This window comes from Salminus brasiliensis, chromosome 20 (genome assembly GCF_030463535.1).
Source record: "Salminus brasiliensis chromosome 20, fSalBra1.hap2, whole genome shotgun sequence".
Taxonomy (NCBI): domain Eukaryota; kingdom Metazoa; phylum Chordata; class Actinopteri; order Characiformes; family Bryconidae; genus Salminus; species Salminus brasiliensis.
Window position 1 is genome coordinate 29,826,504 of NC_132897.1, and position 26,797 is coordinate 29,853,300.

General features: G+C 38.7%; 1 protein-coding gene across 3 annotated transcripts in view; it reads left to right on the forward strand.

Moving 5' to 3' along the window:
* LOC140542097 (probable E3 ubiquitin-protein ligase HECTD4) overlaps positions 1 to 26,797 on the forward strand; it is an 87,827-nt gene that overhangs the window by 39,762 nt on the left and 21,268 nt on the right. For all 3 annotated transcript variants that reach the window (XM_072664932.1, XM_072664933.1, XM_072664934.1), the window contains exons 33-55: positions 209 to 355; positions 1,454 to 1,638; positions 3,225 to 3,378; positions 3,506 to 3,786; positions 6,822 to 7,011; positions 10,492 to 10,573; positions 10,684 to 10,886; positions 11,565 to 11,700; positions 16,195 to 16,377; positions 16,473 to 16,637; positions 16,770 to 16,939; positions 17,028 to 17,143; positions 18,078 to 18,181; positions 18,403 to 18,564; positions 18,676 to 18,824; positions 19,027 to 19,106; positions 19,885 to 20,048; positions 20,368 to 20,605; positions 20,913 to 21,049; positions 21,128 to 21,254; positions 21,484 to 21,621; positions 26,048 to 26,184; positions 26,385 to 26,545. In XM_072664932.1, the coding sequence (XP_072521033.1) occupies positions 209 to 355; positions 1,454 to 1,638; positions 3,225 to 3,378; positions 3,506 to 3,786; positions 6,822 to 7,011; positions 10,492 to 10,573; positions 10,684 to 10,886; positions 11,565 to 11,700; positions 16,195 to 16,377; positions 16,473 to 16,637; positions 16,770 to 16,939; positions 17,028 to 17,143; positions 18,078 to 18,181; positions 18,403 to 18,564; positions 18,676 to 18,824; positions 19,027 to 19,106; positions 19,885 to 20,048; positions 20,368 to 20,605; positions 20,913 to 21,049; positions 21,128 to 21,254; positions 21,484 to 21,621; positions 26,048 to 26,184; positions 26,385 to 26,545 (3,609 nt within the window). The remainder of the gene's footprint in view (positions 1 to 208; positions 356 to 1,453; positions 1,639 to 3,224; positions 3,379 to 3,505; positions 3,787 to 6,821; positions 7,012 to 10,491; positions 10,574 to 10,683; positions 10,887 to 11,564; positions 11,701 to 16,194; positions 16,378 to 16,472; positions 16,638 to 16,769; positions 16,940 to 17,027; positions 17,144 to 18,077; positions 18,182 to 18,402; positions 18,565 to 18,675; positions 18,825 to 19,026; positions 19,107 to 19,884; positions 20,049 to 20,367; positions 20,606 to 20,912; positions 21,050 to 21,127; positions 21,255 to 21,483; positions 21,622 to 26,047; positions 26,185 to 26,384; positions 26,546 to 26,797) is intronic.

The window sequence follows — 26,797 nt, forward strand, 5'->3', positions numbered from 1 at the left end:
TTGCAAACAAATAGACATAAAATACTACCCTAAATATTATTTTCAATTAACATTCTTTACAATGTTATTATGAATATTTTAACAAATGAACATATGTCTGTTAGTAATGTAGAGCTAAAAAGTCCAGGACCAGTATCTTGGGGTTTCAATGTTATTGCTTGATTGTTGCAGAATCTAAAATTTGTCCCTATCTGGTACCTGCTTGTAGGATTGAGGAGCTGACCTGTGGTGGTATGGTGGAGCAGGTTCAGGAGGCTTTTGGAGAGACCATGACTTCTGTAGTTTCTCTGTGTGCTCGCTATCCTATTGCCTGTGCCAACAGTATTGGCCTGCTCTGCATTATCCCTTACACCAGGCAAGCAAATGACAAATTATATTACTGGAGTAGTTTGGCATGAAAAATGTGTTAACATATGGAATCAGTATCCAGTGATTGGTTGTATTTATATTGCAATGATTTAGCAATTTATATAGTTAAAAATACTTTCTGTATGTCTGATTACATCCTACAAATGCATAAAATCGTAAAAGTTCTCTGATTGGTGCCTCGGTAAATTGCCAAGACTTGTTGAAATCACAACATTGAGATTGAGAAAATTGATTCAGCATATGATAAGAAACATGAAAATCTAATTTTGCTTCATTACCAAACACCAAGTAACTACTGTTTTAAGAAAATGTAAGTGAACTCTTTGGAATTATCTAGAGTTTCTGCTTTACATTCACACTTTTAGACACACGTGATCTAATTAAACTAAATACAAATTTTTGTATTTTGAACAGTTTTGGAACTCAATTTTATTGAGTTAGCATTTGATAAGTTGATATCCACAGTTCAGGCTAGAAAACGTGAACCTCTGTGTTGATTACTTCATCATAAACGAATTGGTAAAAGATGCTTTAATTCATTTGTAAAGGTGTTTTGCCCATTAAATAAAGATACACAAAGCCTTTATGTTCTATTCTCATGATTGGTTAGTGTGAACCATGCCTAAATGCAAACAACTTTTAGAAAATGTTAAAGAGATTTATGAAGCTAAAAAAAGAGTCCCAAAGCATTGCTAAAGGCCTGGTGTATTATCCCATATATTGACGTTGTCTACAAATGGAGAAAATCAAAGCACAAGACACAGCGGTCTAGCAGACTAAGGCGGACTAAGGCGCTGTTACCATGATCAGAGGATTGCCGGGGCCGAATCCTGGTCATACTGCTAGCCATCGGCAGCTGAGGCTCCGAGAGAGCACAATTGGCCTTGCTCCCACCAGGGTGGGTAGATGGCACTCTTCCCCCCCCACATCGCTACATTGCTGTGCTGGCCGTCACTGGCGTCTGCATGCTGGCAGGCGGGTATGGGGTTGGGGTTACGAATGGGTTGGGTAATTGGCAGTCCGAATTGGGATGAAAATGGGGGAAATCAGCTTTAAACATTTATCACTTTTTTTGCATCTTAAGGAGTGAAGAACAGTGTCTGGTGCGCAGTGGTTTGGTTCAGCTCATGGATCAGCTGTGCAGCTTGAGCAGCCAGAGAGACTGCAGCTCCAACGAGAAACAGACCAGGAAACAGAAAGTGGCAGCCATGGCTTGGGCTGCCTTTCAAGTGCTGGCCAACCGCTGCATTGAGTGGGAGAAAGTGGAAGGTAATGTCTGATGGTCTGCTACGTTTTGTTATTTCTCTTCCACATCAGGTTTTCTGCTCATAAAATGTCTTTATTTATGTTTTATTTATTAATTTATGGTTATGTCTTTATTGAAACTATAGGAGTGATAGTAATTTAAGATGTATTCTCATGGATCTGTATAGACTATATTAACGGCTATATTATCCTGTTGAGTTTATTACTACTTCAAAATACCTACAGGGGATGGTACCTGTCCTTACTTGGGTGTCCATACAGAGAAAAAACTAGACAAAAAAAATATATAGATCAACAATCACCAGCCATAACAAGCAACTGTCACAACTGTCCACATTTTTACCTTTTTTTTTTTTTTTTTTGTTTTATACTTAAGATTGCATTTATTGAATTAGGGGGGAGATATTTTTTGCCTTGCTAAAGGAGTGGTTTCATTTGCATTAAGTTTAACCATATCTTAATCAGATGTGCTCTTAAAAGATTTAACCTAAACAATTTACTTTATTTTTTGATTTACAGTGTATATCTAGCCTCAGCTAATAACAAATAGGATGTGTACAGCACACCAGCATGTGCAGCAGATGAAACCAATACAAAGTACTTTTGCATGTTAAAAAGTTATTTTATAACTTGGAAATAAAGTTGTCTTGCTTAGAATATTAAAGCAATGTCATATTTATTGTTATGTAACAGATCAGAAATGAACATTCAATTTAATTTTGATTGGTTTAACCCAACTTTTCATTTAAAATCTTGACAAATAAAAAAAGAACAGCTTTTTTAACAGCAAATAATTATTTTGGTGGACTAAGTAAAAATATTTCAGAATATCAAATAATAATTTACTTGAGTAACTTGAGTAAAGAAAAATGGACATACTGCTACCAGTAGCAGAGAGAGAGGGGGGGGTAACATTGCAAACATATGATACATTTTCTTTTTTTTCCTCCAATGTGGTGGTTTTGGTCTTTAGAACAGAGGTTTACACTGCATTTTCTGTCCAAACTTGATCTGACCCACTTTGAGCTGGATATACACTGAAAGATTTAAAATTTTATCTCACATTGCCCACTGTGAATTGAACATTTAAAACTTTGCTAACTGAAAACTGCTCTAAAACCAGAATAAAAAGATGACGGTTAGGGGATGACAATACAGTCTTTTGTACTATCTATTTTTCATACAGAATTAAAAATATATATATAATTTATTATTATGTTTGGATGCACAGAGTAAAGTCTGCATATACAGCCCATGTATTCACTTGTGTAGGTGCAGTGTTGTGTTTACTCTTTGTGAAGCTGTTCAAATGAGTAAATAAGCAAGTAAAATATTTCACGTGAGAGACATTGTCATCCAAATGTTCATAGCTAGTTTGCTAGTTTGTTCCCCTCTTCAAACTGCATGTTCAGTACTGTATGAGACTGAGATAAGTAATGAAAGCAGACAGATTTAGCACCTACAAATGAGTACCTGCTCCTAAATGCAAAAATATTTGTTGTAAAATGTTCTTTGAAAAAACCTCCTCCTTGGCAGGTAATTTTATCTATTTGCTATTTGTTTATTGTGTGTTATTTTTTTTATTTAAGGTGGCTCCACAGATGGAGTACATTCTGGACTGGCACGACAGGTATCTAGTCTGTTGACCAACCACCTGGCAAGAGCTACAGAATGCTGTGGTAACCAAGCAGCTGGAAATGATGCCTTACAGGATGTGCTCAGTCTGCTTAACGACTTGTCCAGGTAGCTAGTGTGACAACCTAAAGAGATCTTGTATTGAAACAGTGTGGTCATTTTGCTGTAGGGGTAATTAATGAGTTAAATTTACCATTTTTCAGTGCACTCGTAACACACTTTTACTGCTTTTCAGGAGCCATATAGGCAAGGCAATCCTAAGTCAGCCGGCCTGTGTCTCAAAGCTTCTTTCGCTGCTTTTGGATCAGCGGCCTTCTCCCAAGCTGGTTCTCATTATCTTGCAGCTGTGTCGTGCTGCTCTGCCACTTATGAGTGTGGAGGACTGTGGAAATGTGGTGTTGCCTCCCTGGAGCTACTCTATTAATGCTTTGGATACAGAACAACAAGACGCCAGTGATCCAGCTTCACGCATTGCAGCACTTCTTCTGGCCAAGTTAGCTGACTATGTGGTGCCAGGTGAGCGCATGATTGAACATAGCAGAGTGTAAATTCTGTTGTTGTAAAGTCAAAGAGACTTCCTGAAACATGCTCTTGGAAAAACTTTTTTTGATATTACATCATGTGGAGTCATTGTTTGTTGTAGAGAATATTCAGATCTTTTCTACTTTTACCTTTCATTGTGGCTGTACATATAATTTCCGTTGGTCAGTTGCAGTACTGCAGTTCACATCAGCAGTAACATTTTGTAAGAGCAAATTATTGCTATTTATATATTAAAAATGATTGCTAAAATAATTTTAATTCTAAGTAACTAGTCTTAAAACCTGATGCCTAACTGTAAGGAGATATTAATAATATTCTCAATATCTGAACTAAATTGGATCACTTATATTTAATTAAGGATATTTCCTAGCTATTGGATCTTCTGTGAAAGAGACACAAATTCCCAAAAGTTAAATATAAAGCTTTAAGAAATGTACAAGTTTTTTTTACTACAGCGTCAGTTAATTAATGTCAATTAATGTAATCAGTTTGATATCTTTTCAAAAAAGATATAAAATTTTTATCACCAGCACTAATTTCTAACTAGTGAAAATCATATGAATTATAATTATTTTTAATAGTTAGGAAATATTCCAGGGAATTCGATAATCATTATGGCCCTGGCCTGACTTTGCACTGTGAAACGCTGAAACTCTAAAGTTTCTTAAATTAATTTGGACTATTTGTTGGAACAATGGAGATGCCTTATTAGTTTCTTTGTTCCCCTGTTAGATGTCTGCCTGATGCTTGTAAACCTCGGAGAGCCTGGATTTCCGATACCTGTGTGGCCACACCCTTTTATATATACATACACATATACAGCAGGTGAAATAAGCATTGAAGCTTTGCTGAAGAAATCATACCATAGATGTCCATACATTTTCAGAAATGACACAGGGAAAAGTATTGAACAAATGAAGAAAGAGAGGTCATGACACCAGCTGAAATCCATCGGTAATTAGAAAGCAATTCTGCCCCTTAGTGCAAACTAATATCAGCTGGTTCAGCTGGTGGTCTATAAAAAGGTGTTTACCAAGGTGTCACGCAAAAAAACATCCCATGATAGGTAAAACCAGCTCTGTCAAGACCTTTACAACTTTATTGTTGCAAAATATACTGATGGCATTGGTTGCAGAGGAATTTCTAAACTACTAAAGGTTACAGTATGCACTGTTGGGGCCTTAATCAGGAAGTGGAAAGAACATCATTTTACCATAAACCAACCACAACCAGGTGATTCCTCAAGATTTCAGACAGAAGAGTGAAAAGAATTATCAGAAGAGTTATCCAAGAGCCAAGGACCACCTGTGGATAGCTACAGAAAAACCTGGAATCAGCAGGTGCAATTGTTTTGGGTTTATTTTTTTAAAGAAAACAATAATTAACGCACTCAACGCCATGGCCAGTATGCACATTCACTACGCAAGGCTCCATTGCTGAAGAAAAAGCATGTTAAAGCACGTTTAAAGTTTAGACAAGCCTGTGAAATACTGGGAGAATATAGTCTGGTCAGATGAGACCAAAATTTAACTCTTTAAATACCATAATATACACCATGTTTGGAGGTCTAAAGGCACTGCATATCACCCTAAAAAACACCATACCAACCGTGAAGTTTAGATGTGGGAACATCATGGTGTGAAGCTGTTCAGCATACGACACTGGCACGCTTCATAAAAATTGAAGAAAGGATGAATAGACAAAGGTACCAAGACACCGAGATAAAAAATCTGCTACCATCTACCTGGATGATGAAGATGAAATGAGGGCATTTCAGCAAGACAGTGAGCCCAAACATACAGCCAAGGAAGGTCTCAATTGGTTTCAGATAAAGAAAATAAAGCTGCTTAAATGGCCCCAAAATCTAGGGAAGGAACTTAATAAAAGAGTCCGCTGGAATGAGTAAATTGTGGCCATGAGGGAATGCAACATTTCTTAGCCCAAAAAATTCTTGACCTGATGTGTGCCAAGCCACACCATTTCAACCCCCTCCACTAGCCTGGATGTTGACACAAGGCATGGATTCAAGTTGTTTGTGCCATTAGAGTCAATTAAACCAGGCTACATTTTTTCAATCTTTATCTGTTTGGTTTTGGTGAGTCTGTGCCCACCTGTAGGTGTACAGATTTTCCTTATAGAGTACTTAGTGGGTGGGTGAGTTTGTATAAAAGTAAGTGAATCATTTAGAATTACCTGGAGTTGATTGGTGCATTGATTAGTGATAAAATAACATATGCAGTTGTACTGTTAATTTCTTTTATAGTGCAGATTGAGAAAAACACCCACTGTGCAGCCTAGAAAAAGTACGTTAACCTGTCTTAATTGTCAAAAGGTCTTTCAATTAAGAAAATGAGATTGGAAGTGTAAGTGTTTTTCCCATTAAATAAAGACACACTAACCATATTTACTGTTCTTCTACTGTTCTTGCATAGTTCTGTTCTTCTTAGAATATACTGGTTAGTGTGAACCATATCCAGGAAACAGGAAACATTTTTATAGAGACTTATGAAGCTGGAAATTGTTACAAAAGCAGTGTAAGGATCTGTGAAAGATTTAGATTCACGGTTAAACAATTTATCTTGAAATGAAGAAAATTTAGGACTGTTAATATCCTGTTGAGACCAGTCCAAGAACACAACTAATAATCCTTAGATTAAGCTTAATTATCTAAATGTTTATAAGTGAACTTTCTGTCAGAGAAATAAAACATTATAGAAAGAAAATTATTTTGGTTTGTAATATTTGCAGAAATATATTAGGAGGTTAAGTTGATTATGAATGGGAATAATGATACCCACCTTGATTGCCCACCTTGCAAGCCCTGTTATAAAAATAATATAGATGATGGTTTACAAGCTCATTAATAAAAGCAATGACAGTGCAGTGTTCACTTTACATGCACTTTAATGACTTGTTTTTCTGATATTGGGGAAAAGTATATTTTGTGAAAGATTTTGTAAAACTTGAAATTTTAGACAAAGACCCTTCACCAGTCTTGTCTTCCTTAGGATGCCAGACCCTCCTTTCCCCTGCCTCATCTGAGCCAGACACCAGCCTAACCAGGACCAGCCCTAAGAGCAGCCTCAAGACTGACAAAGATGCTGGAGAGGAGGGAGAAGCGGTAGATGGAAAACTCTCCATCTTTATCCACAAGAGAGAAGACCAGTCTTCCCATGAAGTACTTCAGCCATTACTCAGGTTAAAACATCGTTTTTAATTTTGTAGTTTCTAATACTTGTTAACATTATTAACAAAATAATCTTAAAATGGCCAGTTATGCCCAGTGCCAAATGCTTATTTGGTGTAATGACCCCAGCATGTGGTTGTGGAGCAGTAGAATTGTTTTTCTGGATTGATAGAGCACCATTGAATACCTTTGGGATGTTGTGATGCAGGACATCAGTACTTTAGCATAAACACTAATGTTGTTGTTGTGTTTTTTTGCAATCACATGTGCATAGCAATATTGTGTCTTCTGAAATGTCTTTTGACTTTTATTTTGTGACACTAAATTGTAGGGCTGGCCCGAATACCATTTTTTAAGGTTCAGATATAATACTTAAATATCACATATTTGGAACACTGCTTTTGTCTTGTCTGCAGGAATTCTTTGATTCTTTGAGAAGATTTTTGTCAATTAGATTCCAGAGAGGCCACGTATGAGGATGGGGGGGCAAAGTTGTGTGTTACGGGATAAATGAATCACACTACCAGGTGATCGGTAGCTGGTTAGGCATGAAATCTATTTTGAAAGCAGTGATCATATATATAGTCTATTGTGTTGGGCACCCTACTGTACTTAATTCACAGCCAGCCATTACTAGTTAGTTGTCTTATGGTTTACAGGGGCGGTCTGGACTTGAGAACTCGACATGGTGTGGTGTCTTGTGCTTTACTGGGTGCTCGTACTTACAAAGGCTATTAGTAGTAATCGTATTTATAACTTCCTGTTTGTTGACTGGTTTTAGGCTACATTAGCCAACTTTATAACAACTTGAGCCAGTTCTGTCTGTGTTTTTGCATAGTGGTGTCTAAGTGCAGTGGCTGAACAGCTAGGGCTGTCACGGTGAACGCGGTGAACCCTGCAGTGATTTAGGGTGGCTCAACAACGCGATATGCGGTTTTACTGTCAGTCGTTGTATATGTACTTAATTTCCCAGACTCCTCTACTAGCTCACGCAACCACTTCGTCCAATTGAGAAAAAGCCTGATTGCCAGAGTTTTCGAACGCGCCCCTGAAACTCATAAGCTACATTTTTCCTTGTGTACCAACCTTTTTATGTTTAGACTCTTTTGCCCCATTTTGTCTGCCTTTTATATTAGACCTCTGCCTGTTTCTTGTTTTCTTATTTTGCCTCAGCCCTTCTGTTATGGTTACCACAGCTCCGGTTTTGACCCTCGCCTATTTACTGGTTTGATTATGGATCGCCACCTTTTCAAGAAACTTTCATGATCTAGTAAAAATGACTGCACTATACAGTGGGCACCCCTGATCATTTTGATGATTTTTCTTTAAAAATCATTGGTTGTTCGGATCAGCAATTCCAGTTAAATATATCATATAGCAGACGAACACAGTGATATTTGAGAAGTGAAATGAAGTTTATAGAATTGACAGAAACTATGCAATAATTATTTAAACGAAATTAGGCAGGTGCATAAATTTGGGCACCCCAACAGAAAAGTTAGATCAGTATTTAGTAGATCCTCCTTTTGCAGAAATAACAGCCTCTAAATGCTTCCCATAGCTTTCAATGAGAGTCTGGATTCTGGTTGAAGGTATTTTCGATCGTCCAATGTGAAGGCTTTGTCTCAAATTTTGCATAGTGCCTCGTCCGAACTGGTGAAGCTGTGTTTGACTTTGTGACCAGAGCATTTGCTATTGTCTCCATTTTACAAAGTGGAGAAAACATGAAAACGGCAGTGTGGCGGTTGCTTGCCATTCTCTGTGGCCATTGCGACAGCTGTCATTAAGTATTTATCTTTAAAAAACACCCATCTTGAAGAAGAGAACTAACGGACATAGTCCCTCTGCGTAACTATTGTACATTAGTCAGTATGACTGAACTTGAAGCTTGTCAAATTCAAGCTGGATAAGGCTAAGGGTTATCCATGTTCATGCCCTAATTTGGAGGCCTCCTCTGTAACCTGTTTTGCAAACTATTTTCTTTTTGGCTTTAATCCCGAAACATTGCATGTTGATGTTGACTGTGTGGGCTGTTACTTTATTTATGTAGCCCAAATGGCAGGTAACAGACACGGACAAGATGGACCATATTTACACAAATTTGTGTCAAATTGGTGTCATGTAGAATGCAAGATGTCATGGCTGCCGTGTTGCGAGCTCCCAGTAATTTTTAGTTAATAGTGTGTTGCTAGCACGTTCATTTACGACTGACAAACACTTCTGGAAATCAGATCGACGATCACTCACAGCAAACCGGACTACAAGTTTTTTTTATCTGGGCCTCCCGGCCACGCCATAGATGGCGAAAAAGGGACAGGAGTCCTCGTCAGGCTGTGATGACGCGCTCTCCGTTCTCTTGTTGTACAGTCTTTGGACAACAAACTGAGCGAACTGATCTCATTTTACCAGGAGATAAGGGACTGCTGTATTATCTGCCTCATAGAGACCTGAACGACCTGAGCCAGCAGGGTTCTCTTTGCACCACATGGACAGAACAAAGGACCCGGCATTCGGGAAACTGTACGAGGCAATCAACAAGCAGGAAACCACACACCCGGAGGCTGCGTTAATTTTTGGGGGCTTTAATAAAGCAAACCTGAAGAAAGTAGCGCCCAAGTTCTTTTAGCACATCTCTTGTAGCACGCGGAAAACACAGACTCTGGACCACTACTACACCCCCCTTCCAAGGGGCGTATGAAGCCCTCTTCTGACCCCCGTTCAGCAAATCAGATCACTCCTCAATCCTGCTCCTGCCCACCTATAGGCAGAAGCTCAAACGGGAGTCGCCCATCATCAGGGTGGTTTATCACCGGTCAGACCAATCAGACTACTTGCAAGGCAGGGCCTCTAAGGATTGGACTTGTTTATCTAGAACATTGCACAGATGCTCAGTCATATTGAAACTGTATTTGGAAGACCTTTACCATCTTGAACACTTTATGTTCAAACCATTCCTGAACTTTTACACAATGATAGGATGCATTATCCTGCTTGAAGATGCCACTGCCATTAAGGAATACCATCGTAATTAGTATTTACTTGGTCTGCAACAGTGTTTAGGTAGGTTTGGTATGTGCACTTGTAGACCAAATACAGTGCAAACAGTAAAATGTTTGCTTGTAATTTTTACAGAGGAGAGGAGAGAAATACATTGAATTGGCCTATTTGGATAGAATAAAATAGCAGAGAAGTTCCTGAAAAACAACAGATTAGTCCAGGTCTACAGTTAGTTAATAACCTACAAAGTGTTATTAACTGTGTCTCAGAAATTATTAGTTTCTTAATTATAAGTTTTTGCTCTTAATGACACTCATCTAATCATCTACATAATAGTTATGCCACAAGATGACATTTATGTTTAAACACTAAATCAAATATAGTGTTACCTGCTATTATTGTGGTGGACTATTATATGTCCCAAGATTTAGCCAAAATTTTCTTTTATTAGTGTGTGTCTCATGCTATTTTTTATTTACCCCATCTTCCTGCAGTAGCTCAGAAGGACGTCCTTTTCGACTTGGCACTGGAGCGAACATGGAGAAGGTGGTGAAAATGGATAGAGACATGACCAAGGTCTGGCCTGCTTTTATAATCCCCATTTAGTTGTCTAAATTTACCCATTTGGTATTTAAATACATTCAGATATTGGTGGAATTTGTGTCCCCTTTTTTGCCTATTAAAAGACTGGGAGCTGTGAGGTGATCACAGAGGAGGCCTCAGCAGCCCTGCGTAAGGCCAGTAAGTGGGCTCAGTCAGGACTCATTGTCAGTGTGGGCCCCCCGGTGGAGACCATTAACCAAGAGACTTCAGGAGGAGCCAGTACTGGAGACAAGAAGAAAAGTGCCCAGACCGTGGTATGCAGGGACAGAAATGGTGAATTGGCCAGGTAAAAAAAAATGGATAAAAACATTATCTAATTATGTGTCCTGTGTAATGTTTCAACCAGAGTTTCTTTTAGACAATAAATCAAAGTCTGACCATTTAAAATACAATCAGACACTATATTCATTTAGGGTACCCATTATATTTATATAAGTTAATGAAATATAATTGATATGATTCCTGTCAAAAATATACACCTTACTATTAGCTAAAGTTTTAATGTGTTTAAAAAATTTTAAATGTAAAAAATTTTAATTGTCAATTTTAGCCCCATGGTGCCCCATGATGTTTTCTTTCTAATTATGTTAATTTGGCTATTGTGGGCAAACTGCAGGCAGTCTTGTGCAAAAGTTTGGGAATCCTTTACACATTTTTGTTTTTTATTGAGATGTATTAAACAATCTGTAGCTCAGTAACACAGTAACACCTGTGCTCAGCCTTTAAAAAAAAAACTCAAAAGAACATAAAAACAAAATTCTGTAGCAATAAAATTACAGCTGACTTGTAATAAGAGGAATAGCATGTCTATTGTTGCTGCTTCAAGTTCGCAGCACTGCTAACTGCACTATATAACTATGGTGAAACGGGCAGGATAGTGAACGGCGTAATGCTCCATAACCAGGGTTGTGACTCTCTATATTTAGTCACTTTACCTTTTCCCCCACCTTCTTTACTTTCACAGGTCTGACCCAGTCCGTCCATTCATAAGTGGTCATGTAGCTAACAGCATGGCTGCTGAAGTTATTGCACTGTTGCACAGTCTTCTTACTGCTCCAGAGTCAAACACCGCTCAGATCTGGACTACTACTGCTGAGAAGGTGAGTTGTTTTTGTAGTTAAATTAATTATATTTCACAATTAATTATTAATTTATTAGAAATATTTTTTTGTTGATGCTAAGAATTGTGAATTATCAATAGTCCAAAAAACAGAGTTAAACTAAAAATAGCATTTCTATATTTGAATTTGAAGTTCTGAGTAAATATGCTTATGCTTAAGGATGAGAATGGAAATTCAGATGTAGTAGTAACAATTTGTCTTAGTACTCCACAGTCAAGATATTTGGGTATTAAGCACTATGACCAGGACAAAAAATAGTGGAGAAATGTGCAAGAAGTAGATTCTACAGCAGGTTCCATATTTCCACTGTCCAGTGTCTTTTCAATCAATTAAATAAGAAAAAATATTTTAATTTATTTAATTATCTTATTACAATAGCACTTCTTACTTTACTCAAATTAAATACATTTATTCTGTAGTGAAAAGTAATCAATTATATGTAATCAAATATGTTCAACTTCATGAACATAATCAATCTTATGAATCAATAAAAAGAAATGTATATTAGACAAAGCTCAAATAACCTATTGTAATCATATAATTCGGAAATTTGAATTACATTTAAGGCATTTAGCAGACGCTCTTATCCAGAGTGACTTACAAAGTGCTTTGCTATTTACCCAAGAAAATCCTTAGCTAGTTAGAATAGACTAATAATTTAAAAGATACCTCTAAGTGTAGACACTTCTAAACACAAGTCAATAAGGTGACCACTCTGCTATTCGCCCAAGTATTCTCAGAAGAGGTGGGTCTTCAGTCTGCGTTTGAAGACAGTGAGCGACTCTGCTGTTCGGACACACAGGGGAAGCTCGTTCCATCACTTTGGTGCCAGGACAGAAAAAAGCCTGGACGCTTGTCTTCCGTGGTTTATGAGGGATGGCTGGTCGAGCCGAGCCGTACTTGAAGCTTGGCTTTGTAGGATATGTTTGTCTGGATACGTTGCAGGGGCCTGATGGCGCGCAAAGGGAGACCAGCCAGAAGAGAGTTGCAGTAGTTAAGTCTCGAAGTGCTGAAAGACTTCGAGAAAAGAGAGGAAGGGTCGTATTCTCCGGATGTTGTACAGGAGAAATCTGCATGACCGAGTTACATTTGCGGCATGACTTGAGAACGACAGCTGATCATCCATGACTATACCAAGGCTTCGAGCTTCTGTAGAAGGAGTGACCAGTGAGTTCTCAAAGGAGATGGCAAGATCGTTTTTAGGTCCAGCGGTTCCCGGGATGTACAGCAGCTCTGTCTTGCTAGGGTTTGAGAGGAAGGAGAGAAGAGAAATGGGTCTGTAGTTGCCGATGTCCAAGCTGTCCAGAGTTGGCTAGTTGGCTATAGAACCTATGGTTCTATAGGATAGGCACAACTCTGGCAGACTTGAAGGCGGATGGTACATGACCTGACAACAAAGAGCTGTTTATGATGAAGAAGATGAAAGGAAGGAGGTTTGGAGCAATAGTTTGGAACAGAGTGGATGGAATAGGGTCTAGCTGACAGGTGGTGGAATTATTAGAGGTAAGAAGATGTAGGAGGTCATCTGTGGCAAGGGGAGAGAAGCAGGACAGAGAGGAGGGAGGAGGAGGGCCGTGTCTAGAGAGGTGGGTAGAGGCGGGGGGAAGGATTGGCAGATATTGTCAACCCTTTCTTCAAAGAAGGAGACAAAATCTTCTTTAGACAGGGTAGTGGGTGGTGGGGGAGTAGGAGGGTTGATGAGAGAGAAAAAGATGGTGAAAAGTTTGCGTGGGTCAGATGCAGATGTTTCCAGTTTCCCTCTGTAGAAAGATGCTTTTGCAGCAGCAACTTCCGTTATAAACCTGTAGAGAAGAGACTGATAGGAGTGAAGGTCTGCACTTCCTTTCAGCCATTCTTAGCTTTCTACGGTTGTTGTGGAGAACATCTGACAGCCACGGGGAAGGTGAAGAATTTGCTGACCTAGGTGAGAAAGGGCAGAGAAGGTCGACAGAGGTGGAGATAGATGAGAGGAGAGTGTTTGTAGCAGTTTCTAGTGGGAGAGAGGAGAAAGATTTAAGATGAGGAAGAGTGGTCAGAACAGTCGAGGCCAGAGCTGAGGGGGAAACAGCAAAGATTGCGGTGAAAAGTGGAAGAACATGCAGAAGTAGAGGTTGAAGGGGCAGAGAGGGGGAGTGAGAAGGAGAGAAAGTGGTGATCAGAGAAGTCCAGAGGTGTCACAGCACATCCAGAGCAGGGACAGGTCTGCTGAAGATAAGGTCCAGAGTGTTCCCTGCTCTGTGTGTTGGTGCAGACTGGTTGAATGTGAGATTAAAAGAGGAAGGCAATGGAAGAAGGCATGATGACTGGAGTTTCTCTGATGAAAGGTTGAAGTCACCAAGTAGAAAGTAGTATTGCCCAAAGGACCAGGAGGATGATAGAGAACAATGACGTGAAGTCTAGTGGGAGAAGAGACAGTAACAGCATGGTATTCAAAAGAGGAAATTTCAAGATTAGAAAAAGAGAGCAGGGTGTGCCACAGAGGAGAGAGGAGCAAACCTGTTCCTCCGCCCCTGCCAGTCCTTCGTGAAAAACTCCAACCACCTTGTCATCCGCCTTTGCCTTTTCTCAGAGTCGTCTTGGCTCCTCTGCAATTCACACTTTTAGCTGACCTGAAACTACACCTGAATCAGCACCTCAATCAACTAATGAGCATGTTAACCCTAAGACAAGAGTATTAGCAGAATCTAGTTAAAAGTATATTTAAAAACCAGCCTACCTTACAAGCTAAAGATGAAACCCAAGTAAAAAAAAAAGCACACTGGAGCCAATTATTGGAGCCAAATATCAAATGTTTAACAAAAGTCTTTTAAGATGATGTACATGTTCATGAGGCCGTACGTGATTAAGACTGCTCCTATAGATAAAAGCATAAGATCTACACTTGTCCAAATGTTTGTGGACATCTCCTTTTTTTCACCACACTTGTCCAATTAATGAAGTCCACACCCAGACCAATTCTGGGCTTGTTTGGGAGAGAGGCTTTCATTACTGGTTTGCTTTTACACAGAACAATTTCATACAAACCATGGGTTGATTATGCAGTTATCAGTTTTAGGTTCATCCATTTATGGCTTTTCTTTATTTTACTTGGATATAAACACTCAAGCAGCATAGAACATTGCTTTCTGAAGTCATGGCATTTCATTTTGCATTAACATTAGCATTGTGCCGGAGCTGTTCTTGTAAGAGAAGGTTTTTAACTATGCAGGAGAACCCAAGGCAGCCATTTGACAAAATCAACCAATTGGTGCCCCCCAGGCTCAAAAATACTTGACCAAATGCGCCAAAGTCTCAGAGGAAATGCTAGTGTGAAAACTCCCTAATTTGCACCCATTGCTAACGTCTTTAGATAAGTATTGACTTAGAATAGGACTCTCTGAAGCAGATAAACATGTCAAGTCAAGTCAAATTTATTTGTATAGCGCTTTCTTTCTGTTGTTGTCACAAAGCAGCTTTACACAATCAGTAATTAGGAAAAGACAGAAAAAAAATAAAAGAGCAAAAAAAGCAAAAAATAAATTGCTTAGTAGTTGTTAAATGTTGTCTCTGTGCAGAGCTGCATATGCTCTGTGACATTTGTATAACATTCCAGATGTTTTCTTTTTTTAACCATTGTGAGGTAGACTTGCTTAAGAAATTTGTAATTGACTTGTTGGATATAGCTCACAAAAAGATGACCTGATATTCTCTTGAAGATTTTCCTGATACAGAGCAGAATTGATAGTTCCCTGCACCAAAGCTTCCTCTAGCACCAAAGCGTCACTCTACTATCAATGTTTCACAGGTTTTTACAGTATTAGATTTTCTCCAGACATAAAAAGGCCCTTTTGAAGAAAAAAACTCACCCTTGATTCTTTTATTTGCCCGTAAAACACTGTTCCAGAACCTAAGAAAATCATCTAGGTGTTTTCTGGCGAACTTGAAACGAATATTTATATTTTCTTTTGTTTCCTTTGTGGTTCCAATCATGCTTTTCTGGTATAGGTTTTGTTTTTGTGTTTTTCTTGTGGTTGAGTCATAAACACTGACCTTAGCTGCAGCTGCAGTTCTATGCTCTCTTTTATTAAGTATGGTATGGTTCTTAATTGTAGGTTGATAGTTCCCCAAATGAACACTGTATATTTGAAGGGTTTTTTTTTTAGCTTCAAACTCACATTTTTGTGTGGAAAAAAATCCAAATATAGAAATGCACTACCATATTAAATTGTCATAAAATGTACATAATGTATAATGTTGTGTATTTTCAAAATTGTGCTTTGTTTCAAATTTGTACATTTGTACAATTCTTTGCATAAGGAAATCTACATAAAATCTATTTCTGAAATCACATATGCTAAACTGTTTACAACAGTACAACAAATCATTATTCAGTTAGAATTTGTACCTTGAGCCCAACACTATGTTTGAAGTTCACTTCACTAAGTTCACTTTCTCTTTCTTGCTCTGTCTGTCTCTCTCTCTCGCTCATAAAAGGTATTGTCCCGGGCACTGATGTTTATACCTCAGCTGGGTAAATATGCAGAGAGCATTTTGGAAAGTGGCAGCAGCAGTGGCAGAAAGTTGGCAAAACTGCAGGCAATCAGCCGACAGGCCGTAGCAGCCTTGTGCGCCTTGGGTGGCTTCAAAGAGAACATCAAGATTGGTTCAGAGGTCCAGGTTAGACCTGAGCAATGCATGTGAAATTTGTGCTTTGACGTAATTTCATGGATGTTCCTCGTTCTTGCATCAACAACTTACGTTTTTTTTTGTAGGTGGTAGGTAAAGGAGTGCTGGGAAGTGTTGGAGTGGTCATGTCCATTAATGAACAAGAAGGCATTGCCACAGTCAAGTTCCCATCTTGTGAATATCGCCGCGCATGTCAGGCCTCTGACACCTTGACTGTACCAATCTCACGCCTCTGCACTCCACGCTCAGAGGTAAAGTTCTTTATTATGGCATTTTGTGAATTTAGTTCTATTATTTGGATCATTACATAGATTCAGATAAAAAAAACATGTTTTATGTTCTGCAGCTTTTCTGCAAACTTTTCATATCTCACTCTTTTCCAGGCTTTGCCACTTTATAAGCTATCCATCACTGAGAAAGTAGTCCAGGCAGTACAGTCAATGTTGCTGCCACAAGAGGGTAGCCTCTCTATCCATACCTCCCTACCAGCCACAGGAGATGGTTCCAGCCCCGTTATGGCAGCTGTTCGTCTGCTGGCTGAGATAAGGACTAGGTCAGAAAGCAGAAACACTGCAAAAAATTAAAGAGAACTTTATTCTGGTCTTAATTATATTTCATATAAACATGTCATGTGTTCACAGAGCATGTTTGGTGATGGCTCAGCTGTTGGAAGACAGTTCATTCTGTGAGGAGTTTATTCAACAGTGTCCTGCTGCAGTGGAAGTTCTCAATCTGGTGGCACAGGAGTGCAGCCCTGGTAAGAATAGTCACTGTGTAAAAGACATAAGAATGGAGAAAAAAAATGTGAGTCATTGATTTGATGGCAAAATTGAATTAAAAGAACATTTATGAATTATTAATGAAGTAAGAGAAGAAATAAAACCAAAAGCAAAGAATAAGATTTCAACTTAAAATGATAAGTGGACAAAGTAACATTTAACACAGTCAAATAAAATGATAAAAAAGTAGTTCACAGGTGCACTGCAGATGAAAGCAGATTTTTCCCAGTTAAGTTAAAATGCTTGGAACCCGTCATGCTGCTAGTGAGGACCAACCAACTTTAACAGTTATCTGTATGTAAGCTCCTCTCTCTCTCTCCCCCATGCGTCTGACAACAGTCCAAGCTTTATTTCTTGTTTTAAACAATGTGGAAATTTCACTCAGGTTTCACCTTTCTCCTGGGCCATACCTTGGGCTTGGCCCCGAGGCTGACTGGTAGCTAATGCACCTGTCCATCAATGAGGAGGGGCAATAGGTACTTGTTTTTTTATGGAACTGAAAGTAACTTGAAAGTACCGCAACCATCAAAGATACGCAAAATGTTTCCAGAACTGATGGGGCAGCATAATTAAAAATAATTTTAAAAGCATTATTTATCCATGTACTGAAACATTAGGATGACCCAGCAATGTAGTTTTTAAATTGGACTGTAACAGGTGTCAGGAGTGGAAGATGGGTCATTTCATCAGCATTAGGTCAAACAGGAAGATAACCTCAGAAAAGAGTGCCCAACCACCCGAAGAAGAAGGAAGGTGACCATAATGACATTTGGACTGGCGTAGAGAATTGAGTTGAAATGATCAGGGATCAGTATGCAAATGCAGAGCAATCACAAACAAGAAGACTATGTAAGAAAATGTCTGTAATTCCTTAGTAATTCATTTTAAAGGGCTGTGTGTGTGTGTGTGTAGGTGAGCGACCGGGTGTAGTAGAGGCTCAGTGTGAAAGACTGAGAATGTTATATCGTGACTGTGCACGTCCCCCTCCTCCACCTCTCCAGACTGACAGAAGACAAGTGAGTTATTGAAGTTTCAAAGTGATAATACAGAAAAACTAATACAATTACAATTTGATCTTATGATCAAATCAATTTATAATCCATGTGAATTTTAAAATGTATAATTCACTGCTGTCCTATGTTTCTGTGTAAGATACAGTATGTTTAATACTTAATTGGTAAGTGGTATTTTAGTATAGCTGAATGTTTGTTATTTTCTCTTTTGCTGTCTCTCTCAGCCAAAGGAGATAACATGGTGTCCATCACGTGTCTTCCCACCTGTGCGTGCCTGTATGTTCTCATCCCACTTGACCTCTGTTACCTTTCTTGCGGACCCTAGTGCTGGGGGTGGGCTGCCCAGAGGCACTTTTATCTACGCCACATCACCAGTTCCTGTACAGGTAATAATTTTAGAGCAGAGACTGATAAAACCAGCCAACACAAAAGATTATCATTAATTTAGTCCTTTTTTGTAGAAAATATTGAACTCCATTGTTTTTTTTGTTTTTCAGGCCCCGTCCTTTTATTGGGAAATAGAGATTGTGTCATATGGGGACTCAGAAGACGATAGTGGCCCAATTGTGTCTTTTGGCTTTGCTACAGAAGCGGAAAAAAGAGATGGTGCATGGACTAATCCTGTTGGAACCTGTCTCTTTCACAAGTACTCTTTTTGTTCTCCTTAACTGTTTTTAAACACACTTTGGTTCACTTTCACAGTCTGCCGTTCAGTTACTCTAGATTCTTAATCTAATACTCAATGTTTTAAACCCTCCCTCCCTTTCCTCCTCTCCTCTCCTCCACTGCTCTCTCTGTCTCCCCCACACCCCTCTCTTTTTCTCCTTCCCTCTCACTTTCTTACTCAGTAATGGGAGGGCTGTGCATTATAATGGCTCCAGTTTGCTCCAGTGGAAGAGCGTGAGACTAGATGTAGCTCTGCTTCCTGGTAAGTTAGATTTTTTTTCTTAACATTCTGTATGACAACCTAATGTTGTCTCAATGACCCTTTACAAATTAAGAAATAGACCAAATTAACTAAACAATAAAACATGTGACATCAAATGAGAAAGCCAAAGGCGACAGTGGCAAAGACAAAATCACTTAAAGCTGGTGGAAGACATCTTAGGAAGAACCAAGACTCTCAAGGGGGGGGCATCCTCCTTTAGTCAAAATTAGTATAAATTACTAATAAATGGTATGAGGTAACCACCTCATTATATCACCATAAGCCCATTGTTATCCATGGGTGTACAAATATGATTACTGATATGCTTAGCAGTAGTAATAATATTAATAATGCTGACTCAGTCCCGTTATTTATCCATGTACTGAAACATCAGGATGACCTGTTTTTAAATGTGGACTGTGGAAGGTAGGCAACCTGTCTGGGGCAGGTAGGTTACAACACAGACATTGCTGGGTCATTTCATCAGCATCAGGTCAAACAGGGAGATTACCTCAGGAAAGAGTGCCCAACCACCCGTTTCTGAGGAGAAAGTTTTCTCCACTCTTACATTAAAATTATTTTAATGTTATGATGTGTTAGCTTCAGGTTTTGGATAGATGGTGACATATCCTCAGATATGATAATAGTGGATAGTGGATTCAGTGGTTGGGAAGCCAAGTACAGTCTACAAGCGGAGTTTACTATTGTTAATACTGTTAATACTTCTTTAGTAAATGAGAGTTACATTCCATCTGTGTTGTCACTTTGGCCTGCTCAGGAGACATTGCAGGCATAGGCTGGGAGCGTTTGGAGGGAACACCACCTCCCCAAGGACAGGCTCCTAAAGGTAGAGTATACTTTACCTACTGCGGTCAGCGCCTCAGCCCCTACTTGGAGGACGTGGCTGGTGGCATGTGGCCACTGGTCCACATTCAAAAAAAGGTAAGTGACGTAACTTCAGGCGAATTCATTTTTGAAAATGATTGAATTTTGAATTTCAGTCAATCAGTTCCTTCGATTAGAACAGTTGTCTGTGTAATTTAACCCAATATACACTTTTAAAGTTCCTAATCAGTTTTTTATTGTATTTTATTTTATGTAAATGCTTAATTACACAACCATACGGCACTAGCAAATTGTCCTGTTATCAGCAAGTCACTCTGTAAATGCCAGAATGCAGCCTATGTTGCAGTTTATAACCACCTTTGTCTAGACCCTACATAACCATCAACATTTGTTCTGTGTATTTGAACATTTATAGAACACAAAAATCCGTGCTAACTTTGGGTGCCGGCTGTTTGCATACGCGGAGGGACAGGCCCATAGGAACGCAGCTGATCTGTGCATGGACCTCTCAGAAGAGATCAGTGCCAACTTCGAGGCCCTGCCATTTGCAATGGCTTCAGACAGTGACAACGATGCTGGGGCTAGTGTGGCATCTGACTCAGGTTCCCATGGTCCTCCCTGTCGCATTGCTGCTGTCGCTACTGCACAGCAACGTAAGGCTTGTCTCTTACAGTTGTTGCTTACTAGGATGAGCTGTGATGATGAAAATATTGTTGGTTATGTGTGGATTATCATCATAATTATCATATCACATATATGATAATTATGATGATAATCCACACATAACCAACTAAGTACAGAAATGGCCTAAAAATATTTTATGTTGAAAATCTATCCTACCTTGCCTACCGTACATACTGCCAGTATATGTTCTATTTTTCCTACAACAATCCTTGTAGGTCTTGCTAAGACTCAACATAAACAAGCTTTCTCTGCTTTCTCCTGTCCTCTGGTTTATAGAGTACAACAGCGATGCTTCTTGCTACTACAAGGTTGAACTAAGCTATGAGAATCTAGTGACCTCCGGGCCTGATCCACACCCCCTACCCATTGCTGATGAAGAAAGCGATGATGAGGATGATGATGATATGCCAAGAGTATGTCTCACTTGCTTATTTTAATCTGACCACACCAAGCCTCACCCTTAATCTCCACCTCTGCCTCTCAATTTGCAGGAGGATCACTATGCTTTGCTCGTGAAAGCATGGGAGACCAAAGTGTTTCCTACTATCCGCCGCCGCTTTAGGAATGAAGCTGAAAGAAAATCGGGACTAGACCAGATCAAGGGAGCCCTCCAGCTTGGTAAAAACCATCCAGTGGCACAGGGCATGGAATTGGGTTGCACCGCAACAAAAAACAAATGTCAATGACAAAGAGTGGTCCAATTGTTTTGTTTTTTTAAAATGTCAAGTAATCCTTTCTTTGTGTACTCAAATTAATATAGAGTTAGTTCAGGTAATTTAGAACTAAATATATAAAATTCAGTGGAAAATGGTATGTTCTGAATTCATATTCATATTTTGACCGTCAGGAATGGTGGACATTGCGCGGCAAACAGTGGAGTTTCTTTATGAAGAGAATGGTGGCATTCCCCGTGACCTCTATCTTCCTACTATTGAGGACATTAAAGACGAAGCTAACAAATTTACTGTTGAAAAAGTCCGCAAAGGTACCCACACCAACCACAAACACTTACGATCTAGTTTTGCGTTCAAGAGACTTTAACTATTTGCCAGATACATAGACTGCAAGTGCAAGTGCAAGTGTCTGCTACAAATAAAGATCGTTAAATTGAGCTTTTTAACTATCATGCAAATTAAATACATAAACTTTAAATACTTTAAATACTAAAACTTGGCGCCAGTGCGTTGCCAAATGTGAATGCATCTCTGCGACAGCAAACAAAAAGATTGTGTTTGACCTCATGCAGGTACAGTTGAAACCAGAATTTTACATGCAATATATAAAAAGACACATATGCATTTTTGTCTCATTGCCTGGCATGAATTTAGAATAAACTTTTCCTGTTATAGGTCAATTAGGATTCCCAAAAGAATTTCTATTTTCTAAATCCCAGAATAATGAGAGAGGGATTTTTAAAGGCATTTTTTATCACTTTCTTCAAAGTCAAAAGTTCAAATACACTAAGATTACTATGCCTTTAAACAATTTGGGACAGCCCTTATGATGATGTCATGTCTTTGAAAGCTTCTGATAAGTTTATTGGCAACATCTGTGTTAATCAGAGACACACCTATCAATGTATTTTAAGGCACACCTGAAACACGCTGCTTCTTTGTGTAACATCATGGGAAAGTCGAAAGAAATATCAGGAAAAGAATTGTGGACTTGTTCATGTCTGGCCCCTCCTTGGGTGCAATGTCCAGATGCCTGAAGGTGCCTCGTTCATCTGTGCAAACAATTACATGCAAGTACAAACAAGATGGGAATGTCCAGCCATCATACCGCTCAGGAAAGAGACAGGTTCTGTGTCCCAGATATGAACGTGCTTTGGTCCAAAATGTGCATATCAACCCCAAAACAAAAGCAAAAGACCTTGTAAAGATGCTGACTGAAGCTGGTGTGGAGTGTTTCATTATCCACAGTAAAACGAGTACTGTATCGACATGGGCTGAAAGGCAACTCATGTAACTTCTGTTACACCAGTTCTGTCAGGAGGCATCGGCCAAAATTCCTGCCAACTATTGTGAGAAGCTTGTGGAAGGATATCCAAAATGTTTGACCCAGGTCATACAGTTTAAGGGCAATGGAACCAAATACTAATGTAATGTTTTTTTTAATGAAATTGTTTCTTTTTGACTTTGAAGAAAGTAATAAAAAATTGCCTTTTTAATAAAAATAAAAAAAATCCCCCTCACATTATTCTGGCATTTAGCAAATAGAAATAATTTTGGTAATCCTAATTGACATAAAACGGGAAAAGTTTGTTCAAAATTTTGCAGTCCCTCCTACTGCAACCACCCATGGAACATGGAGCGGATAAAAGTTAGCACAAGCGATTCATCTAGCCTTGCTTCACAAGCACGGAGTGCAGATGCACAACTCAGGACACGGCTAGGTACGCTGCTTAATTCACTATGCATTCTACTCTTGGATTACTCATGCATTCTCCTGCATCCATGGAGGATATAAATGCTTTAAAGGAGCTGTTGATAATACTGCGGCCATAATACTCATAGCTCATAGCTATGAGTCTGCCTGCCCGTCGGCAAGTATGGCTGGCTCAGTCTTTGTTACTTGAGTCAAGCAAGCTATGTTAAGGTCCGTACCCCAACAGTGCCTCAATGGCATTCACACCCCCAAACAGTACATGGGCCCACTGCCTACTTCGGTCGCACTTTAGCCGGTGCCGATGTTCCTTCCTGTTCCACACAAAGATAACTCACCAGTTTATTTTCTACTTTGGCAGGTGGTGATGTTCCAGGTTCTGCTTTAGGGGACTAACAATAATGCTTTATCTCACTGGTCGACTAGTATATGCCTCCTTAAAGCAACATGTGCGCAATGACACTTTGCCAGAACACATTCAGGCCCTAGGGCTTAAAGTGAAATGGAACAAGGGTGTGTTGGTTTCATCTCAAACCATAAACTCTTCTAGACTTGCACTGCTGCTGTCTAGACCTTCCCCTGGAGTTACAGTGGTATGAAAAGGTTTTGGCACCCCTATTAATTTGGATGATTTTCCTTTATAAATCATTGGTTGTTTGGATCAGCAATTTCAGTTAAATATATCATATACCAGACAAACACAGTGATATTTGAGAAGTGAAATGAAGTTTTTAGGATTTACAGAAAGTGTGCAATAATTCTTTTACGGAATTAGGCAGGTGCATAAAATTGGGCATACCAACAGAAAAGTTACATCAATATTTAGTAGATCCTCCTTTTGCAGAAATAACAGCCTCTAAACGCTTCCTATAGCTTCCAGTGAGAGTCTGGATTCTGGTTGAAGGTATGGGTTGTTCTACATAGAACACTATGTAGGGTAGTGGTAAGAGAAATGACAGACAGAAAATTGCTGCTCCAGTGGCTCTATATCTTATGGCTCCCCCCCCCCCCTTACCAGCCCTTCTGAACAGGATGTGTCTGGGGCAGTATTGAGTGCTTTCAGTGGTTCCACGGTGGTTTTGTGCCTAGAAGCACAACACTTTTGTCACTTGACCTGTATTGTTACAGCCTAGAAGCGCATTGTTTGTTTACTTCATAGTAAGTCCTTGACATGGAAAGATCATTAGATGGCTCTTCTTTGACATGTCATTTGATTCTTTATAGATGCGCTGTGATTATTTAATTAGGATGTTTTGTTAGGATGTTTCATTAGCTCTTCCATCATTTATCTTAATGTCTTGAATAATGACAGTTTGGCAGATTCCCAATATGAATATATTAATTGTTTTTCGACATGTCAGGTGACTGAGTATAAGCTGTATGCAGGACACATATTTAGTATAACAAAAGCACAGTTAAATATTATATTGTACTATCAATGTTGAGTTTAACAGTCAGCTAAACTCTTCTCATCACAAAGTCCATGTTGAAATTGACAGGTTTTAATGATAAAAAATGTGAAACAGTAGAAAATATGTATAAATAAGACTAGAGACTGCTGACTCTAGTGCAAGCTGTGAGAATATAAAACCAGGTTTGTCTTTAATTTTTTTTTTTTTTTTTTTTTTTTTTTGGTGAATCTGAGTTTTTAATATACATAGGTGGAGCTCTTATACAGGCGCTCAGAGACTTAATATGGTGCACAGCATCCGCCAAAAATCCTTTTTTCCAAAATCAGACGACATCTGCCTGGAAAAATACAAATATTGGAATCTGGACAGATCTAAAATTATCAGACAGTCACAGTTCAGTGAAAAACAGTAGATAATTCAACCTAATTTTCTCAGAAGACGTTGTATTGGAGGTCAGGGTCAGCTGATGGTCACTTACTTGAACCACCTTTATAAATAAAAAAACAAAAGATAAAAACCTAAATATAAAAAAGTAACTAAATGATTCAGTGTAAACAATGAGAGAATGTTGGGAGCTTACAATTCAATGGCTAGGACTTCAATTTCTTTAAGAGTGCCATAAAGGTTGTACATTTTGGTAAAGTTTTGTAAATTTGTTTATTATAGCCTACTAAATATTGGTTTTGAAAGATACCATTGTTCCCCAGTATTACCACGCAGCTAAACAGGTGAATGTAATCTTTTATTTTCGTTTATTTAACTATTCATTTGTTGTATTTATTAATTTATGTTTCAGGAGCATTATGTTTCTTAAACTTTGTATTAAATGTGTTTATAATGAATCTTACATTATTTTATCAAGTCACCTAACTAACATCCTGTGTAAATAATCCTTGGTGACACTTTGTCTAATGATCCTTTTTTTGGTGAAATAAACATTTATCAAACTCTCAAACATGTAAACACCATATCAGTGATGTAGCAGCACCTAAACATTCAGTAGATTACTTCTACTGAATTCATTTTATTTTTTTTACTTTATTAGGAGAGCCCAAGTTTAGATCTGTAGATGTTCCACTGAGAAATCACTGATCATCTAACGGGTCTAATACAGACCATCCCAACACGCTCAAGATGTTATAGACTGCTGCAGACACTAGTATGGAAACTGAAGCTTTACTGGATTAGATTAAGATTCAGGGGGCATGATGAGTGTTTAGATTGAGGTTAAGGTTAGGGTTCGGTTGGGGGAAAGATTATCAAGTCCGAGACTGAGTCAGGGTTTGCCATTCATACCTAACACATTACGCTTAAGTAAATTTAGTGTTAGAACCTTAATCTAGGAAACATAAACAGCCTCATGCAGTCCATCAAGCACCATGGCACTCTATAGATTACTAGCACAGCTATTATATTGGATTAGGTATACTCTTTGAGTGAAAATCTGTACGTGCTATTAAATTGATTCAATGTTTTAATTGCTACATAACAGTGTCCAAACGTGATTTATACACATGTTGTAACACCCATATATTTTAGTATCCATTTTAACATTTTTACCAAAGGTGGTCTTGGATTTACAAGGTTTCCTTTTCCTGTTCTAAATCTCTCCAGGACTGACAGTGGTTATACGCTGCCCTGACAGCAATAACACTGGTAGCAGCACAGGAGGAACAGCCTTACCCAAGTTTGCTATCCGAGGAATGCTCAAAACCTTTGGCCTTCATGGAGTGGTTCTTGATGTGGACTCTGTAAGTTCTTATAAAACCTGTACTATTGTTCTGGAGCTTCTTGTGCTAATGAATGTATGAATGCAACTAAATATACATCTTAAAAAATACCAGAGGAAAAACAGCTTTAATTAACAATTCATACACATTGGGAAATGCTTGGGCTAAGACATGTCAACTGATGTTTTTTTGTATACCAGTGCCATATTTTATGTTTCCAGGTAAATGAGTTGGTCCAAGTGGAAACATATCTACGAAGTGAAGGTGTGTTGGTCAGGTACTGGTACCCTATTGAGATGCTGGAGCGCCCACCAACTGGTTCCCGCAGAACTGCAGCCAATGGCTTAGTGTCACTGGACAGCAGCAACATTCAGATTCACAGGTTTAAGATTAATGCATATACTTTTATTTAACACTTTCGTATAAGTATAGTCAATGTTCAAAATAAACATGTATCTTTAAATTGGCAACTTTATAGGAGATGACAAACCACCTTAACTTAAAATAATATTAATTGAAACACATTTTATTCCTATTTTGGCAATATTTATGTATTTTTATTATCCTGATATGCCCACACAAACAAAAACAGAAATGTGCTTAAAGTAAAATATAGCACAAAACTACTTTTAGT